Source organism: Mugil cephalus, chromosome 12 (assembly GCF_022458985.1).
Source record: "Mugil cephalus isolate CIBA_MC_2020 chromosome 12, CIBA_Mcephalus_1.1, whole genome shotgun sequence".
Classification (NCBI taxonomy): Eukaryota; Metazoa; Chordata; class Actinopteri; order Mugiliformes; family Mugilidae; genus Mugil; species Mugil cephalus.
In genome coordinates, this window is record NC_061781.1 from 22,428,543 (window position 1) to 22,449,337 (window position 20,795).

At 41.0% G+C, this 20,795-nt stretch overlaps 1 protein-coding gene across 3 annotated transcripts in view; it reads left to right on the plus strand.

Moving 5' to 3' along the window:
- cacnb4a (calcium channel, voltage-dependent, beta 4a subunit) overlaps nucleotides 1-20,795 on the plus strand; it is a 39,318-nt gene that overhangs the window by 4,171 nt on the left and 14,352 nt on the right. The window contains exon 1 of one of the 3 annotated variants that reach the window (XM_047601441.1): nucleotides 6,968-7,431. The exons of the other annotated variants lie outside the window; for them this stretch is intronic. Within the exon in view, the coding sequence (XP_047457397.1) occupies nucleotides 7,387-7,431 (45 nt within the window). The 5' untranslated portion in view covers nucleotides 6,968-7,386. Of the gene's footprint in view, nucleotides 1-6,967; nucleotides 7,432-20,795 lie in introns of those variants that run through there. 3 annotated transcript variants of the gene reach the window in all.

Genomic DNA, 20,795 nt, shown 5'->3' on the forward strand with positions numbered 1-20,795 from the left:
CACTCTCGTTCCTTACTACACACTCACAGATTTCTGTGAACTCCCCCGCTGCAAATTGTGTCATCACCCGTGTGATCGTCATCAGGTGAGACGAGGAGCAGCGGGCTCTTTGATTCCCTCGTGTATCCATGGCAACGGCCGCCCTCCAACAACAGGGGTCAAGCCCAGAAGGTTGATTAGCAGGAGGCTACATCTTCTCCCTTTCAGTAGATGGCCAAACATTTTTTTACACAAAAGTGCTCGGTTGAAAGAAGAGCTTTTTCTTATCCTTACACATTTCCCTTCCGGAGATATTTGTCATCCTACTTGATGTACGATTTAAAAAAAAAAACTATTTTACATTTGCATCAGTTCTTTATCCGACCCCCCGATTTGAGCTTTGAATTTTAACCAAAGGGTTAATCACGTTCATCTAAGTCCTGAACCAGAGGGACTGACATTTCGGCTTGAATTCCCCGACAAATTTAGTAAATAAACAAGAATCAAACTCAGTTTAGAAGAAAAAAAAAAAATTAAATAAAAAATCCTACTCAAAAACCGAGCCAGCGTGATTCATCACTGACTGTGTGGGTGTGGTTTGGTCAGATATGACTGACTGTCCTGCCAATATAAGCAAACAGAAACCCAACTGTCTTCAGATTTAAATATTGATCTCCACCCACTTCAAGCCAGTGAGAATAAAAATCCGTCCTGTGAGAAACGCAAAGAAACGCAGAGAATATGAAATAAAAAGGTGTCGTCACAGCTTTTAACTTTGAGTTCTTCAGAGGCTGAGTTTACTACAGGCTGACTCCATGTATTAGGGGGTTAAGGGAGGATAAGTGTCACAGAATCTCTGCGGATGAGACATTTAAAATTATTGATCCGTCTATTGGAAGGAAAAGGAAGTTGTTGTTTTTTTAATAGAAAGTATTAAAAAGAAAAAGAAAACCACTTTGTTTTAAAATGTCAGCCTGTTCCCCCCATGTTCTGGTGATTTCTTTCTTTCTTTTTTCTTTTTTTTTAGCAATAAAAGGACATTAGATTCTAGGAGATAATGTAAGACGAGTCTGAGTCACTGCATGAGAGGATGAACAGATTGCTGGATCTGCTACAGAGAGGTGATGCTAGGAAACTGATCCTCCCAGATGGTGCACCGATGCATCTCCGGTGTAGTTGCACTGCTCTGCTCTGCTCTGACGGACAGATGTTCCTCTGCGCCGAGTGGACTCCTGCTTTATCCAGCTTCCTGGGACAAGGGCTCGCAGATCCTTTACTCTGGAATAATCCAAAGCTGCAGCACAGAGAAGCTTTAGGTACATTTTTTTGCGTGTATGCTCCAAATCATTGTCTTCAGCCACTTATTGAGCCACATCATTGGTTAACATTGAATCTCCAGAGAAGATTCAGAGTGTAGCACACAGCCGGCTTCGGTTTTGTGAGCCTATAGACCCCTTCATGGCCTACATGGCTGTGACGTCACGACGTTAGCTGGAGGCGAAACAGAAGGAGGTGAACACTGTCACTTTTAACCGTGAAAATGTCGTCTTGCTGTAATTTTTGGTGCCAAAACTGAAAAATCAAAAACACTAACTTGAAGTTTTATCACATACCAGCCACTGCCAGTCGTAAACAAATTTGGTTGAAAGCGATTAAAAGAAAGGAATGGAGTGAGACACTTCATATAAGATATGTAATTAATGTGTAATGTGTCATCAGTTTCAGCCTGGATAATGTTATGGGTTAGACTAAATTGTGACTGAAATTAAGTTAATAATTATTCAGGGGATTTTTGTTACACGTTACCGCTAATGCTAACCACTAGCTAACTCATCGTTAGTTGTATGTTTCTGGGGTGTACAAGCAGAAGTTGCATTTACTACATTACCCTCCACAGTGGTTTCACTTACTTCTTGTAATATCTTTGTTGGAGAGGCTTCACTTGACACTTGACACACCTCTGTGTCCTTTGGTCAAATCGTCCATTCAGCGAGTGAGAGAGTAGGGGTCGGTGAATGTAGTCCCATCAGTCAGAGTCAACTTTTTAAAGTAACATTCATGGTTTCAGGGAGTGAATGCATTAGTATATTCTCTAAAATATACATATATACAATTTCTTGCCAAATAAACAGTCGAAACACTGAAATATGCTAACTGGCGTTTACAGGTAGTGTTTGCGATCTTTTGCCTCCAGCCAAGCCCCGCCCCTCAAAATACACCCCAATGTTTACAAACTGTGAAGGGCTCTATACTGATGTTACTAAATTTAGTCAACATCACCATAAGTTAGTAATTGGCACATGCATGTTGGATACATTATATATTTTGTAGTTATCTTAAATTAAATCACTGCGTTCATGCAGTGTTACTCAGGGGGAGCACCAGTGTGGCTGTAATTAAGCTACAAGTGGGAAACCCAGGAGCTTGTCAGAATGGCTGGCGTTTGAAGTACATGGATTTGAGAAAATCATTTGTGACTGAAAATACATTTTTTTCTAGAGTCCAAATATATGGAACGCGCTGGACATTGTTTCTTGTTTTTCCCAGAACATGCGTCTGAACAAGTTCACCCACATTATTCAGGTTTGTTTAGTTTTCTCTAAGTCACTACACTGCATGTTTAATTAAATCTGGTGCACACAAATCACATCCTTATAAGATGTAATTTATTTCCTGTGTAAATTTCAGACTCTTAAATGTTTCATGAGTCTTATAAGCCGACCATAAAACGACCTTTTCGACACAAATAGGATAAATGGTGCCGAGTAAATGGCACATTGAAGATCCCCATTAGAAACGCCTGGATTAAAGCCTTAGAAAAGTAAATCTGAAACCAAGTGTACAACAAATGTAATGCTTCCGCATTTTTAATAAATTCCCCTTCTGTGATGACAGAACTTAAAGTGCCACCCTTGAATTTAATTTTAATTACACTGGAGACATCCCCCTTAACCTAATTTTTCGCCCAGCAGTCTGGAAAGTGATAAGGACGAGAGTTCCCGCTGCTAATCCCCCTTTATGTGGGTCACATGGCTCAACTCAGCAGCCTTTAATTCATGAATTACTTATGGCCACACGGTCACATCGCCCCGCTGGTACCACATACCGGTCGGCAAGAACATCACCTCCTCAGTAAATCTGTGACAAAGTGCTCACAAATGAGATAATGCATTTCGAATTTCTGTCTTCTCGGCTTCATGGGCTCTCACCCAATTCTTTCCTCACGAGGCCTGTGTTTGTCTTTCTCTTTCTGTCTCTTCTATTAATAGACTTCTGGCTGATGAAGAAAACAAATCGTCAGCTGTTAAAAACGGTTTTCTGTTGATAATTCTATAACTAATAATTTGCTTTAACATTACATCTGCTAACTTAAACAAAAGGCTTCTTTAGTTATAAGTGACTGGAGGGGAGTTTAAGGGTATTTACTTGTGTTATTTTCGATTTCCAATTCAAAGTAGACATCAGATCTGTTTCTTTCTGTACTCGGCCGACCGTAGACAAATGGATCCCTCCATACTGGATGTATTCTGCTAAAGGTTTCTTCCTGTTTAAAGAAGTTTTTCCTCACCACCATCACCTTTATTCCTACCCTGGGAGTCTCAGGCCGTATTTTCTAAAGCGTCTTTTGTATTGTTATTGACACTATATAAAATAAATAAAATTGAATTGAGCTGAGTCAAGCACGTGCTAAATATCGAGATGTACCAGCTCAATCAGTTTTATCGAGCATGCACCAGAAGGGAGCTTGCGTGGACTTCAGAATGCATTTTGCAGGTTTGCATGTTCCAACTCCAGAAAGACCGAAGTTTGCATGCTTCAGTATTGATAAACTCTCCAGGTTTTTATCCTGTGACATCTGTGGATGGTGTCCACACAAATCTCATATGATTAAGACAACAGTGTGTTTTAAATTTGTGCCAAAAAGAGTGCCCCTAGTCCTTCAGGTGTAGGTGGGCGACTGAGCTCTGATCCTGATATCTCCCCTGTGACTTGAAATAGTTAGATTTAACACCATAGTCAGTCTGGATAGTTGAGTTGATGCAGGTGAGTATTTGTTTTGTAGTGGGCGTCACCAACAGATGCTCTGAAATAAAAACTGAAGGAGCTGGTTTGGTTAGTGTTAAAAAAAACACACACACAAAACATTCTTGAGCTGCTGATCCTTAATCCATCTTTTTCTTTCTCTTTCCCTCTCTATTATTTATGTCCAAACAACATTTGTGCTTTCGTTCTCAGTGCGTCAGTGCCGATCAATCTCTTGAATCTCATACGGTAGCGGTAACTAATTCCAGCGGCATGACACTCACAGTATGTGGGGAGGATGTATCGTGCCATGCATCCGCAGCCTGAATAAATCACCTCTCATTCTCAAGGGCTTCTGCTTGAAGCTGTGTGTGTGTGGAGCTGTGTGATTGGTACAACCCAGCGTTTTGCATGTTTTTCTTGTGCAAACTTGCACAACTCCTGCTGCTCTGTTTCCGTTTTTATTTATATTTCTATTTATCTTGTTTATTTACATCTATAGTGTTTACTTAGTTTCTGTATATTGTAGTTGCTACGGGAAATAATCCAGGACCTCAGTGCATAATTTTGGTGAATCTCATGCTTCTGTAGCAGTTAACGTTAATGGGCTGCAGGGGCCTGCTGAGAGCTGCTGTTAGCAGAGACATATGGGTCAGTAGTACAGTGATGACTTAGACTTTACAGATCCCCAGGGTTAATTGTTTGGTCACTGTAGCTCAATTGCACATTAAAAAAAAAAAAAAAAGAAGAAGAAGAAGAAAACGCTATTGGAAACTGTAGATGTAGACAAAATTAAAATAATAATAAAAAAAATAGTTAGTTATTTATCTCCTTCATGTCCTGTACAGTATCTATTTACATGTTTCTCACATAAGTAATCGTGTGTTTTTATTCTTATACTGTTTAATTAGACGAAGGAAAAAAATAAATCTTGATAAAGACGCATCAGCTGATTGCTGCTTGGTTTTCTACTGTAACTTCTCCAGGAGAGGGCGGTGTTGCTCCACTTTGTGTATCACCTGAATCTCTGTTATTGTTTTATATATATATATAAATATATATATATATATATATATATATATATATATTTGACAGGAACAAAGTTATTTTCTCACATTTCTCTCTCTCTCTCTCTCTCTCTCTCTCTCTCTCTGTGTAATATAGAGTCAAAGTAATGACAAGAGGAGCATGTGCACCAATAATAGGGAAAAGACTTAAATCCAGCATTTTCTTTGTTTATTTTTTTTAATCTGTTGATGTCAGTCCCAGTATAGATTGCCTAATTTCCAAGGGTTATAGCATTACTATACTAAGTAATATTGTTAGAATATTTTTCATTATTAAAATCTATATCTGGATTTTAAGATGAAAATATATACATAAATATTATGTAATGCTGGAAAACAATTCATTAAGAGCTTTACACTCAATATGTGTTTTCCACTGTGTAGAACAGTTATAAGAGCAGCAGCAGCAGCAGCTTCGCCACCGTTTACCAGTTTAACAGATCATCCGTGAAAGCTGTCAGACCTCAGCCTTTAAACGCTGTAGCTCTTTTTGATTGATTTTGCACGTGATGACTTTCCCCTGTAACAGACGTTTCATGCATTGATTTTATGACCCCCGGTGTGTTCATGAAGCTGTAAAGGCACGAGCGCATGTCGTAACGGGGCAGCAGCATCAATAGCATCGGGCCCTCCTCCCCCCTCCCCGTCCAAAGCATCATCACTCAGCTGCTCACCTTTGCTGCCACTGTGCTGCGTGTAAATTAAATGTCAACCCTCGCAAATGGGTGTTTAGTGTGAGAGATTACCTCACACGCGCGTATCCATGCACGGAATCCACACAGGCTGCCGCTGGTTAATGATGCTCGCGGGCTGCAGACACCCCCGCCTGGTGATGATGCGCGGACCGCGAACGAGCCGGCTCCACGAGTCGGCTCTTTGAAGTGAACGACCGGAGCCGGTTCACGTCCTTGGGAGCCGATTAGGGTTTTTTTTTTCTGTTAAAGTGAAATGTGATTGGTCGAGATGTATGATGACGTCTGTGTCCACACTGAGCGGTGGTGGAGGGGAGGGGCTAAGGCAGTGATGTTCGATACCACCGATTTCCGATCCGATACTGAGTAAAATTCAGGCTGATATCGGCGATACCGGTCCGATACTTTGTGTAAACACCCTAATGTGTCTGGTAAACAGAGGGGGAAGTGTTGGTTGAAAGTGTAGCCGCATGTCCCATCACTTCTTACCTACTGCTGTTGGCTGGGCTAGTTAGCTGGTGTCTTCTTGTTGGTTGCATCTTAATTGTGACCCTGTTCTCTCCTCTTCTGTCCTCCTCATCATAAATGCCTTGTATTCTGTGTTGTGGTTTAACCTGAGGTGTTTCACACGGTTCCTTGTCTTCCCACAACTCAATAGTTTAGTTATTTTCCACTGTGTTCCTACATTACCTCGAATTAAGTATCGAAAGTATCGATGTTTTGATTTGACAATCGATTTTAGAGCATAAAGACCTGGTATTGGAAGTATCGATATTTCAGTATTAATACACACGTCACTAAAACTACATGCATTAGAAAGGATAAGGACTATTAGTTAATGTATAATCTGGACACATTTTAATATCCTTATAAGATGTTATTACGTTATAATATATTTTTTTGTTTTGCAGCATAGTGTTGTGGTTGTTGGCACTGTTACCTCCCACCGTCCTTTTACACTATACACATAATTTGGTAATAAATTAACTTAAGTAACAAACAATCTGAGGAACCAGTTGAGACCAAACAAAAAAAGAGCCGGCTCTTTTTAGTGAGCCAGAGCAAAAGAACCGGCTCTCTAAAAAAGAGTCATAACTCCCATCCCTTACCCCGCCTCCCACTTGCCCCCCCCCCCCACCTTCCGTATTCACATCCAGCCAGGCTGGACTGACTGGAGCCTGCTCCAGCCAATCGGCAGACTGCATCCCATCTCTGTCATCAGCCAGAGCTGGAAGAAGGGATTGGCTCATGCGATCGGAGCTTGGAAGGCAGATGAAATGCCAGGTCCGCTCTGCCTTTGGGGATAGCCAGGCTGCCTTATAATGGGAACCAACACTTGCTCGAATCGGGGGCAGTAGCATCCAACTGAGCATCAGGAAAACACACAGACCTCCTCCAGCTTTTTTTTTTTTTTTCTTTTTAAATCTTTTGTTATTGTTGTCTTTTTGTTTTAATCTGTTGCTCTGGCTGTGTAGCTTCATGTGGAGGAGGAGGCTGCTGGTGGGCTCTGTCACTCCCCTGTGCTCATCATCCACCCTCTCTGGAACAGGTTGATCCTTTATTTGTTTTAATTTCTTTCTTCTTTTTTTGCGCCGGAGAGCTGCTTTTTGGAATCTCCCTCCTCCATGTACGATAACTTGTACCTTCATGGATTTGAAGACTCTGAGGCGGTGAGTGTGAGAGACAGACAGAGAGGTGTCTGACACTTCCAAAAAAAAAAAATCATTGCTGTGTAGTGGCTGGTTGATCCCTTCACAAACACCAACACAGAATGCACTGAGACCTGAGTGGGCTGAGCGTGCACACTCTTCTCGGGGGAGTTGGGAGAGGTTGGGGGAAGGGTGTGCGCGGGTGTGTGTATTTGAGAGTGTGTGTGTGTGTGTGTGTCATAAGCTACTGACTGTACTGTTTTCTCAAAGATGCTGTCACCTAGTGTCTGTGCAGAGTGAATGCAAATCTGCAACAAATGACTTCTCTACATCATCTTCCCATATGGCTGAATGGCTGCTGATCACCGCGGCTGCACGGATGTGACAGTGGCATCACACTTATCCATGCGCCTCTCCCTTCGTCTCATCACACTGTGCATCATCAAGGTTTACTGAGACAGACACCCCTCAGTTCTTCACTGGATGATACTGATGTGCCTTTTTTGTTGTATGCAAGAACTACAGCATGCATGCAGATGCTCAGCACCTGCTGAGAGGCGAGCGTCGTTATTGAGCAGGGCGAGAGAGCGTGCACGGGATGGAAATATGTGGCAGAAAAATGCTTACAAAGGCAGTAATAAATGTAGCTGGCGGGTGTGGTGGTGGTGGTGGTGGTGGTGGTGGTGGTGGTGGTGGTGGGGAGGAGGAGAAGGAGGAGGAGGAGGAGGAGGAGGGAATCCCACTGAGGCAGAATCTGTCAAGACCCTTCTGTAACTCCACCTGACACGCTGGCCGCCGCTCACAGATTAAAAGTGGAGGGAATTTTTTTCCTCTCCTGTCTGCAGTGAATACATGGCGGTGATCTGTCTGAGCGAAAACATATATATATATAAGAAATGTGCTGTTTTTTTTGTTTTTTTGCCTATTCAGCTCTGTTAGCGATGCACATTATGGGATTTTAATGTTTCACATATGCAGCTGTAAACCAGTTTCTGCTCTCGATCAGCCGCCAGGGATTTAGCAAATGATGCCGATGAGGCCTGGCTCGCGGTCGGGGTTCCAGTTCCTCATCCTAGATGCGTTGGATGAGACTGAGGTCATGCTCTTCAACTTCAAACTGAGAAACATGTTGATGCTCCTTTTGCACAGGGGAGCGTCATTTGTGCATTTAAACAAGAAAATTGGACAAAAAAAAAAAATTACACATATCACATATTAAAGTGTCCGCATACTTTTGATCATTAGAGCTTTGGCTGATTCAGAACATCCGGTAATTGATTCAGAGATGTTTTTAGAAATCACAGTTTGACTGTTTATCAAACGTTACAGTAGAGTACAGTCCAGAAATACCACATGTTTCCTGTTGTTGTCATGTGTAGTCGTTTTGTTGTAATGGGTCTGAATAACTGGTCAGACTGGAGACTATTCTATTTTTTTTTTTTTAGGAAACTGTCTCTAAAATTTAATATAGAACTAAATTAATTAATTCAAGCTCAGTTCCACAAACTTAGGAAACCAACACGACTCTACATGACTGTCAGTGCTGCAGTCACATCACATTGTTCCGTGATTAGAGCATTTATTGGCAGCACTACTGAGGACGTCTCCGAGGCTCTCACTGTCCTTGTGGTTCGCTATCAGCGCTCGCCATTAGTCGTCGGTGTCTGTTTTCTTTTCGGAAGTGAGACTTCATCCCGGAACGTCTGGGTTTTTTTTTTTGGGAGGGGGGGAGGCATGGAGGCAAATGCATCGACCTGCGGGATTCATGATTATTATGTTTCCAGTTCCAGTTGAGAACTGTATTCCAGAAATTAGTTTGATTGGAACAATCTTCACAAATGTTAAAACTTAAGTATAATCATGTTAATATATATGAAATAGAAATCTTTTTATTTATTTATTTATTTTTATCTACAGTACCAGGTTAAAAGTTTTAGACCAGCACCAGTTTCCTCTGGTATAGTTGGTCAGTATAGTTCATCTTTCAGCAAAATAATGACCCAAAACTTTAGTCCAAGCTAAACCAGAACTACCTCAGGATAAAAACAAGATGGAAAGCTTGGAAACATGAAGTGGATCATGGCCCAGTCTCTAGACTTTAACCCCATAGAGCTGGTTTGTGATGAACTGGACAGAAGAGTGAAAGAAAAGCACATTTCTGGAAACTTCTGCAACAAAACTGTGAAGAAAAACATTTAATTTCCATTTGAGAAAGACAAAAGTGTTAAATCAGACATAGATGGCTACTTTGACTAGTCCAAAGTTTAGGATACATTTTGAGTTATATATTGATTCAATGATTTTTTATTAACTTCAGTTGTTTATTTGGTCTGTGCTTTAATTTCAGAGTAAAATGAGACAAACTGCTACATTTCAATTAAAAAAGACAGAAATGTTGGAGTGATCTAAAACGTTTGACCGGTCGTGTATATTACATGATATATAGGATTATATTATAGGCTTTTTTTGTATCAGTTTTGGGGCCTGTGCCCAATAACCATTGATTCAATAAAAATTGCAAATCAAACTTTACCGATCACAAACTAAAAACAGACGATAACTTAGATGTTATTAATAAGCTCAAAGCAAAGCAGCTTTCCTTCTCGGGCTTGAGGGAATGATGCAGACCACTTACTCCAGATCTCCAACGTGTTATTTAATGTGTGACTCACCTTTACAACAGCTATTATGTAAAACACAAAGCCTAGTAAACCTGCTGCACCGACTGGTAGTGGCTCTACTACCGAGGCAGACTTCTTTCAGCTTGAATGAAGACGTTTCAGGAATCCACGTTTTCTGGAGATGTTTCCCTTCTGACCTCCAGGCCGGCGGCTGTGGCGGCGGCTGGTGCTGGCGCTGCAGAGAATGCTTTTAGCCGTACAGTCTGGGTCTGATAGGGAGAGAGAGGTCATCGTGAGGAAGAAGGATGCAGAGCCCTGGCGTTCGGGCAGATAAGGCTCGAGTGTTGCTCGATGGACTCAAGACCGGCCACTTGAAACTCTCAGATAACGACCCGCAAACAGCTCATTGTCAGTGTGTGTGTGTGTGTGTGTGTGTGTGTGTCGGTAGAGAAAGGAGACAGAAGAGGGGGAGAGGCAGATCTGGGTCACATACACCGACCAGGCATAACATTATGACCACCTTCCTAATATAGTGTAAGTCTCCAAAACAGTTGTGACTCATCAGAGAATGGACATGGGCCTTCTGAGGGTGTCCTGTGGTGTCTGTTTTTATGTGTATGTCAGGTTGCATCCTGCTGCCATCAAGGAGTGTCATTGCAATGGGGTGGGGGGTGGATGGTCTGGTCTAGGTGGATGCTACATGTCTAAGTAACATCCACACGAATGAATACCAGGTCCAAAAGTTTCCCAGCAGAACATTATTTACTTCTCCCCTCACTATTTATAGATACTGATACTCTGTACATAACAGCACCGGTGCTGATGCTAACGGTAGTAACCAGACTGAAAAGCAACTCAGATTTGGGTGCCACTTAATTTTTAATTAGCGCCCCTGAACCTTCAAGATCAACCTGCAATAAGTGCTCAAAGGCGATCGAGTGCAAGGGAAGTAACACCTCGAGTTTGATTCAACATCTGACAGCGTATAGCATTGTTTTAAAAGCCGAGAAATAGTTTGTTGTGAATTTTATTTTATATTGGTTCATTCATTTCTTAGTCTTAGTTGTATTTATATTGTAAATTATATTTTAAATGCCTTAAACCTAAAAAGGCACCGTTTTTAGACAAGGTTTGTACGTTTTCCATCTTTAATCACTGGTTCGGGCACATTTTAAACACTTTGCCTTTTTACCTGCGGACATGTTTTCAGTTTCCTGTTTTATTTTGTTAAGTTCCTTAGCTTCCTGTCTGGCGTGCCTCCTTGTGTTTTCCCTTCATTGCTCATTGGTTTCTGTGATTGCCCTGTGATTGTTTCAGCTGTGTCTCGTCGTCCCTCTGCCCTCTTGTGTATACACAGCCCCTCCTTTTCCTTTTCCCTTTGCTCCCCGTGGTGTCGTTTAATCTTGCTAAGTCGTCTCCTTACGTTGGGTCACCTTGGCTTTCTGTTTTCCCTCCATGCCGACATCCTTCAGTTTGATTTTACTTCATTAAATGCTTTTATTTGGAAATCAGCTCTTTTTGTCCTGCACATCTCCTCCATCCCATGACACCGGCACCGTTTCAAAAGTACTGGTTTGGCACCGGTGTCGGGTAAAACCTTAACAATACCCATCCCTACCTGTCAGTGGTTTTAATGTTGTGGCTGATCATTCTAAATTTACAAAAAACACTTTAAGATCATCAATGATAAAAAAAAATATATATCGATACTTACGGCATCAGGTCTTTATGCTCTAAAATGAGTTCTCATATCAAAATATTGATACTTTTGATACTTCAGTCATTAGTTACACAAAGTATCGGTATCGGATCGATATCACCGATACCAGCCTGAATTTTACTCTGTATCAGATCAGAAAGGAAATCGCTGGTTTCGAACATCACTACTTCCCAGCCCCCAAGCTAATAGTTGCTCTTCCTGTTTCCCAGTCATCTCCTCTCACCGAGGTGCAAAATGTTTCGTGGTGTGTTCAAGTGCAACTTTTCAGGATTCAGGTGAAATGAGGCCTTTGTTGGATTGATGTGCCTGTATCTTTAAATTAAAGGATTTAATGACGATTTAATTAACAAACTGTATTCAAAATATAAAAAATCGTATCCAACGTAACTCATGAAGCAGGTGGTCGTGTGTAGTGACCAGTGGTGGTGACGGTGCTGGTGTAGGTGCTGCTTTTATTTTCCTTTCTTTTCTCCCCAGTCCTCCAGTTATAGATTTCATTTGTAATGAGGCAGTAAATAACAGTTATTTGTATCAAGGAAAGACTCCCCTGGCTCTGAATGGATCATTAGCAGAGACGCCTGGAAGCCCTGGACAAAGGCATTAATCCTTTCTGTCCGGCCGTGGCAGGTTGATTTCAAAGACTTACTGCAGTACAAATCCTCTGTTACACACTTTGACAAGTATTTTCACGAAGTTATTGATATGCAGCCGCAGTGACATTTCAAATAAATGCGTGGACATTTAAAAATATAATTTCTTGTTGCTGTTTTCACACACTAGCACTAAGATTATATGCTTTCTTTACCTACATTTGCTCTACAATGATGAAATATACCTCACGTCCATCAGTCACGCGTGCAGTTCACTGATTAGTTGCAGGATGCATTTACAGTTTCATACATGCACATGAGCTCTATACCTTTCATCATTCTAATGCAGATAGCTGACGTACTGCACTGCTTCACCGTGGCATGTAAACTGCACGTTGTGACAGACTAACATCTGTTCTGCCGTGAAAGGGACTTAGGACAATAATTGGACAAGATGGAGGCTCAGAAGGAGGAAGGAGAAGAAACTGATGAACAGGGCAGATTTTAAAGCAATACATCATCCCTTTAGTCCAGGTGTCAAACAAGCCTTTGTAAGCATGTTCACGCTCTTCCCAGGAGAATTACCCCGGTTGTTTGTGTGCATATGTGGGTGAGCATGTACTGCAGCTTCCACATATTGTAAGACGGCTCTCAAAATGATTCCCAAATGCAAAAATGTGGTAATCTGTGTTTTCGTTGGCGTAGACCAAAAATCTTAGATATTAGACAATATGTTAAACATGGGTATGTGACAGAATCATTCGGTTCAACACATTGCGTCTTTCATCTGCTAGGTAAATATTTGTGCTGAGGTCCAGTTTTTTTCACCCCGTTTGGCTGAGTCTGCAGGACGACCAACATCCACCAGCCGGCTTCTCTCTGGCAAAATTCAAAGCAGAATTCATCGGTCTTGACAAGCCTGAGCTGTGTTAGTCAACGCAGCATCTCCATGATTTAATCATCCACACACACAGAAGTTTAATATATATAGATAAACCCTTCTGAGACTCTGCATCCTCATATGGGGACATGAAGTTTTAGGTTTTATTGCATCTTATTCTGCTTCATTTAAACCCGTTGTCCTCATTAGTGGCCATCTAGTGGTAGCAAAGGTTATTAATGATTCTAGTTTGATATGACTCACAAATTTAACAAATTTTATCAATACGAGCTACAACGTCGCTAATTGATCTGGTTTTGCTCAGCCATGATCAGGTATTAAAATAAATAGCACATTTTATGTTTTATCACACATTGGTGACTTTATTATAATATAAATAATGAAATAATCCCAGTGTCCACATATGAGGACATTGTTTTTTACTTCCTGTTCAGAGTTGGTGCTTAGTTTTTATATGTCTAAGCCCAAATACTGTAAAATTTACTGGCATTCATATGTATTTACACGCATAATTTCATTTACGCCAGATTTTTCTTTGATATATACAAAAAAAACAAGGTTATACAAGAAGAAATGTATAGCAGAACAATCGAACCAATAGCAGTAAACATTAGATTGTTTCTATATTTTTCACGTATTAGAGCTAATCTTACCCAGAAAGTGTCCACCTTAAGATGAAGATGTGCTGTTATCGTCTCCATTACGTACAGCTTCTTCACTCTCTCATGGCGTATAGTAGGACAGTTGCTCCAATAATATAAAACGTTGGGTTCAGAGGTAAATCAGCAAGATAAATATGAGTTTAAACAAGATCTAATCATAGATTGATAAAGTCTTAAAACTCAAAAGTCTTAATTATTTTACTAGATCTGCATTAAATTCTTCTACCCTTTAGATCATAGATGGTCGCAAGGGGGTCACGATATCTTTGGCTGATTAGACATTTTTTTTATATATTTTTTAAATTTCCTCCACAGTTTTGCCCCACAAATTTAAATTTCAATAAATACAACAAAAACATAATTCGACCACACTCGCTGTTTGATTTCGCAAACTTCACAACTGTGACCTGATTCAAAGATTCAAGCAGCGTGGTCAGAGATGGAACGTTTCAAGATTTTTCCACATCACAGCGGCCGCTCGGAGGGACAGAAATGTATTCAGCTGAATTCATCTGTGAATGGCTGAATTAGAACATATAGGGGTTATAGGCTGATTATATAATGAGATCGTTGGACCAGATATAACTACGTGCACGGCCACTGCTTCCTCTCTAGGAATCATTTTTAATATTTGAAATCTGTCAACAGGAAATCGAGATTGTTCTCATTTCATTACTCATGAACGAACCTCTGTATCTATAGATGGATCTATAAGGAAATCCTTTGTGAATAAAAAAAATAAATAAATGAGGCTAACGCCAAAGAGGCTAAAAGTGCAGTTCCTCAAATGGCCACTTGAGACTGGCTTTAACCTTGAGTCGCCAGCTTTACAGCATAAATGAAATAAAACTGAGTGTAATTATTTCAGTTGTATCAAGACTTACAGCTGTGCATAGCTACGTATGTGGCTTGCTTTAACAGGTTATGGGGCAAGGAACCGTATTTGGTAACACTGCATCCCTGTTCCTCTTTAGAAGCATGTGGTTTTCATTCAGCCAATCACAGAAGATCAAGGAAACATTCTCAGGTCAAATCAGGGTCTAACGTGGTCAACAAGGTCCACCTCTACATGAACTATGAGTGTAACTGATTTATTAGGTACCGTGAAGAAGAATCGTCCTAATGTCGTCTAATGTGATAAGTGTCTGAATCAGCTTCAAATTGTTCTAATGCTCTAAATACATGTTTACATTTAAGGACAAGGAACCATATATGATAAATTAATTGATTTTCTCCAAAAAGAAAAGTGTTCGTATGCCCTAAAAATAAGATTCTCTGACAGGGCTTCAACATTTAAGGACCCCAAACTGATGGAGAGGTTAATTAGGGACCCCCCAACCTACTATATGTGTTCTATATTAAACTAGTGCTGTTATCACTTTGCATTCAATAGTAAGCTATTAAAATAACGCCCCAGTTTGGGCCTAAATGTTGCACTTAAACACCAAGACCTTCTACACCTGAGAGGAAATAACTCTTCTTATCAGAAGGTGGCAATAGTCTATATTAACTGTTCCATAAACCCATCTGTATGTATTTTCTAGATAAATTATCCGTTCAGTCACTGCGAGTGAAAGTTGAGCTGCTGTGTTGCTTGAAATGTCCTGGTTTTCAGACGGAGTCTACACGGAGATAAAGGCCGGCAGAAGAGAGCTGGGATGTTTATTGTGTGAGTGTTTACATGGAGAGGTATTTCTGGCACACCTGGTAACACGATATCCGACTGTTTGGTAGCTATAGCTCAGACAATGGGCTGCATCACCTGCCCCACTGTCAACATGGCGTTGTTGTGCTTTTATGATTAATTATTTTTAAGCAGTTTAACCTGTGTGGTAACATGACGCTGTTGTTATTCTAACGCACGAGATTGAGGATCTGAAAGGAACCGCACATCCGGTTATTTACGCGCATTTGTACTCTGAGCATGTGTAGCATTGGTATGATAGTTTAAAAATGTTGTTAGCATTTTTCTTACCTTTCTTAAACTGTATTTAACTAATTTATCTTGACAACTGGAGTTCAAGATACTTGACTTTGTATTTGCTTAATGCAATATACTCGTATTTAAATTACAGTGCAGGACCCAGTGCAATGACCTGCTTTGATTGTATAACATGAAAGAGAAAAAAGTCATTAACATGCATGACTACATCTGTGCATTATGTCACGCTGCCCCTCTTATATACAGTTAACGAGTGCATGCCGTGGCATTTGCATCATCCGTCATCCCTCCGTACATCGCGCTGCACGGTTCAAAGGCAGAGTGAGTGCAGCCATTCGAGTTGTACAAATGGCTGCAGACAGGTTGGGCTGAGTACACCGCTGCGTGAATCATAAAGATATCAGCGGTGGTGTTGTAGCTGCAGCCATACTCTGCTCTCATTCCTCTCTTCCTCTCATTCAGTTGCTGGTGATGGCGAGCGGTTGGCGGGGTGGTGGTGGTGGGGGCCTGCAAGGCGAACTGTATTCTCACTACCTGTACTAGAAAACAATGATGAGCAGTAATTAGCTTTTAGACCCCAGAGAGTCTGAGCAGTGTGCTTGCTGTTCCTTGCCCGTGAGGCCGGTTGTCCAGTGTTTATGCTAATGTAATAATTACTCAGCTGTGGTGTAGCGTCTAGTACAGACTTGGTGTTACATAGCAGCAGCAGCAGCAGCATCTCAATCCATCACAGAGAGAGAAAGAGGACTACAAAGAGATCATTTGCGACTAAAATGATCTAATAACATGTGCTTTTAGTCGCTGATCGAAACACATGTTTAGTGTTACTACAGGAGATCTTGCACCACATACACACTGAAAGGGATTCTTATAAACCTTTTCCTCTGTGCAAGATCATCTGGAGTAGTGGGGGATATTGCGTAGGAGCTCGGTTTTTGCAACACCAAATTACAAATGGTAAAAGAATGTTTGGAGTTCTTGTAGACTCAGATTGTTCCGTGAGATTACTTAGTGACTTCTTCAGACATCCACATTATAAACTTGTTACAGTAGTTAAAATGTACAGAGACCTGGAAAAATGTTTTTTCTTTACAGGATCTCAGGATACTCCTTCTACTTCCTGAGATCATGCAAAAGTTTCTCAGTATATTGCATAAGTATCTGTTCTTCTTTTTTGTCTTTGACCATATATATTTTGTTTCTCTCCACGTAGTTTCCAAGGTTTTGTAGAAGCTTATATTCTGTTAATTTGCAAAGACAATTTTTAATTTGAATCTTAACAAATTGCAACGTTCAGACACTGGCTGAACTCGGGTGAAACTCCTTTAAGAAACAGGTCCAGCTGTCTTTAGCCTGTTTTTGGAAACTGTTTGCAGACACAAAATGTGGAGCATTTTGGAGCAGGGATGAATGTTCAGTTGACATTTATTGCTCCGCAAACATATCACTTCTACAACTATAACAAGTGGGATTTTTTGGTTAAAGACGCCACACATTTCTAATATGATCACTCTGGTCACGCAGTTCCACTTGTGACCAGAGAATAAATTTATGATACATTGTTGGTAGGGGGGGCGCTATTGAGCTCTTGTCAGCTTAAATCCTGTGAGGTGAAGAAGAACAGCAGCGAGTGAGAGGATGGAGCATGTTAGATAGTGGCGCACAGACAAACGACAATTCCAAAAAAAATGGGAAAATGATTATCTATTTACCGATATCGATTCCACCGTAGTGTATGTTGTACGATTGAAGTCTGTATGATTAATGGAGGCACATTTTGTCCCATGTTACAACCTACATGTTTATTGCGCTAAATGTCTTTGTATTTGAAGATATAGGTCCAAGGCCTAGTAATGATCCATGTCCTCTTCAGATATTTCAGTGCTTCAATTATTATTCTTATAAAAAAACGATTTTCAGTATTTTTTTTTAAATATAAATATGAAGTATATGTTTATTTTGCACATGCATGCTATATATACCCATATTTAACTTACTTAACTAGCAAAATTACCATTTTGGCCCACGACCCTGCCCACAGATTCAATTCTTTCCCTCCACTGGGAACAATTTGGGCGCCGCTGGCCTTGAACAAGCACCCAAAAACCCTTGAATTAAACGTTAAACGCAGAGAGCAGTATGCAATTTATACATAAAGTTTCAAACTGTACTTTTTTTTGTTAAGTTAAGATGTGTAGATGCACGCCCCCATGCCACCATACTATATTTCATCATGATGCACAAATGCACAGCTCTTCCTTAGTGCAGGTCTAACAAACTGGACTCGAGGCCAACTCTCTGCGTGGCACCACAAGCAGCCACGGGGCTGGTCAGCCAAAGGTGAAGTCCTCAGAGCCAAGACACGCCGTACGTTACTGTGGCGCAGAGATAATCTGAGCACACTATAAGTCAGCATTGTTTGAAAATTGCACCCAGTAAATCAAAACATCTGTGATAATTGATGGGTTGTAGTACGGGTCTGTTAGCCACGCCGCTACTTAGAGTGTGAAGTGTATTCCTTTTGTTTAATGCTCAGGAGCCAATAATACAATAATACTAAGCTGATGTATTCACATTGCTTGGCACAATATCATTTTACAACAGCTTTCGGGGTTGGTGCCAAAAAAGTGGAAAGGAGGACGAAAGAGCAGAACAAGGCAGACAGTTTTAGATTTATTTTCTGAAGTGCAAAAAAAAAAAATAGGGGTTTGATAGGCATCCTGGCGAACAATGAGACAGGGAAGGTAGCGGGCATCAGAACAAAACTGAAGATCAAACATTTATGTGAGTAAGTGAAAGTCTAACAAAGAAAAATGGCAGGAGGATGGCAGATGGCTGAGGATGATTGGTGGTTTGGGAACAGGTGAGGCGGGAAAATCTTGGAACTAGGATAAAGAATCACCTTCAAACCGGATGTTCATTTTCAGAAGTTCAAGTCAGTATATGTGTACTTTAGTTGCATACACTCATCTTCAGGATTTTAAAATGCGTCTGAGGAAAATGCTGATGTTCACTAGGGCCTCGTTCTTTCATTATGCCTTAGTTCGCCACCTTGCTAAACATTTAACCTAGCCTAGCCTAGCCTAGTGTACGGAAACTGTGTGCACAAAACGTTTGGCCTAGCATGTCCACTGTCATAATCACATGCTCACAAGTCAAATTTTAGGGCAGAAAGACTATGGACATGTGGTGAATAGACAAGCAGTGACATGAAGCCGTCTCAGTTTTAGCTGTGCCTGACTCTTACCTCCCGCCTGATTCAAAAATGGGCAGATGACACCTTGGTAGATCGCCGGCACCCTGAGTGCACCCACCTGTCTCTCCAAATGGCCACACCATGCACTAGTTATGCATACCTTTAAGCTTTGATATTAGATGAACGGGTCAAGAAAAATTAAATTAGTTATTGACATGCAAGACTTTAACCCTTTATGGGGCAAGGAACCAAATTTGGTAACTTCTGGACACGTTTTAAATTGGTCAAATCAGGGTCAAATGTGGTCTACAAGGTCCAACTCTGAATGAACTCTGATGTACTCTCATGTACATGTATAGACTAAGATAAATAGATGTAATGCCATGTAGGCAATAAGAATATATAAGAGTAAGTAGGTAATTAGAATAAGAATGCATGCATCAATGTAAAAAAAGTATATATAAATATGTACAAGTATAAGTGAACATGCATTCTGAGTTGTTGCTGCTCTATAGTAGCGCTGAATATGGGGGTATTGCACAGCAGGAAACTATTGCACATGGTGAGTCCACGGTCCAATAAATATATAAGAAAGTCTGTACAAGTGAAGTGACCTACAATATGCCCTACATTAACAATCATGTTTATTTCTGCTAAAGCTGAGCATTTTAACATCTATGGAGATTGACTCACATCTGGAGCCGTCTTCAAATGGTCATTTGAGGAGCTGCAGCTTTCACTTAATTTTTCAAGAGAGGACAAGGCTAATAGATGTACAGACTTAAGGTGTTAAAGAAAAGACAAATGGTTGGAGCGCTACTGGTGTCCCTCAAACCAGTGGTGCACTGGAAACGGAACTAATGAAGGAAAATGTAAAAATCATGCAGAAAAACACATAAAAAAATCCAGGTCCAGGCACTGAAATGGGTTTGAAAACCACAGTGAAACAGACTAATTGTAATTGCATTCACCGCAGGTGTGCAGCATTAGGACATGCACCAGACTTATGGTGTTATTGCAGCCATCCAATCCACTGTCAGCATGGAAGGAATCTTTGAAGCTCGTCTTTGTAATCTCGGTGGCTGCGTGGCCTGATGTGGTGATCGGGAGGTCTTAAATAAAGGAGGTTGCCTCCTCAGCAGAGCCCTCGTCTCTCTGCAGGACGAAGCAGCTCCCATCATGTGAGCTTGATGAGCACACTGGTGCCATAATAAGTCTCTACTTAAGGGAAAATTCGCTCCCCAGCCTCCGCTACTGCTTCTGTTTATGTTTGCACATTTTCCTCAGCTAGTCGGTCACGGTCCCGCCGTCTTTCTAGTTCACAATCTCCCTCTGCCATAAATAAGCGGGTGGGCGTATTTACTGCTCCTCTAACCCAGAAGACACAGACTTGGAGCTAATAAGGAAGAGAATCGAGGGAGCGAGTGAGATGGTGATGGGACGAGACTGAGCTCCAGCCTGAGGCAGGCTCCGAGGTAGGCTGGGGTTATCGCGTTACTGGGGCACCGCCAGGGTCTCAAAAGAGTCCCCAAACACACAGTCTGGAGACATTTTAAGCACCAGCCACAGACTCATACAGATGGGGATGAATTTAAGGAAAAGAATAATGTATAAATATGTGCTGATGCTTGCATAGAGTAGTAATGACTTATCGTGTTAGTGGTGAGGGTCACTGTAAATGAATACAAAGGTCAATAGAGTTATATTTTATATAATAATTATAAACTGAAAGCTCCTCCATCATCAGACCTCA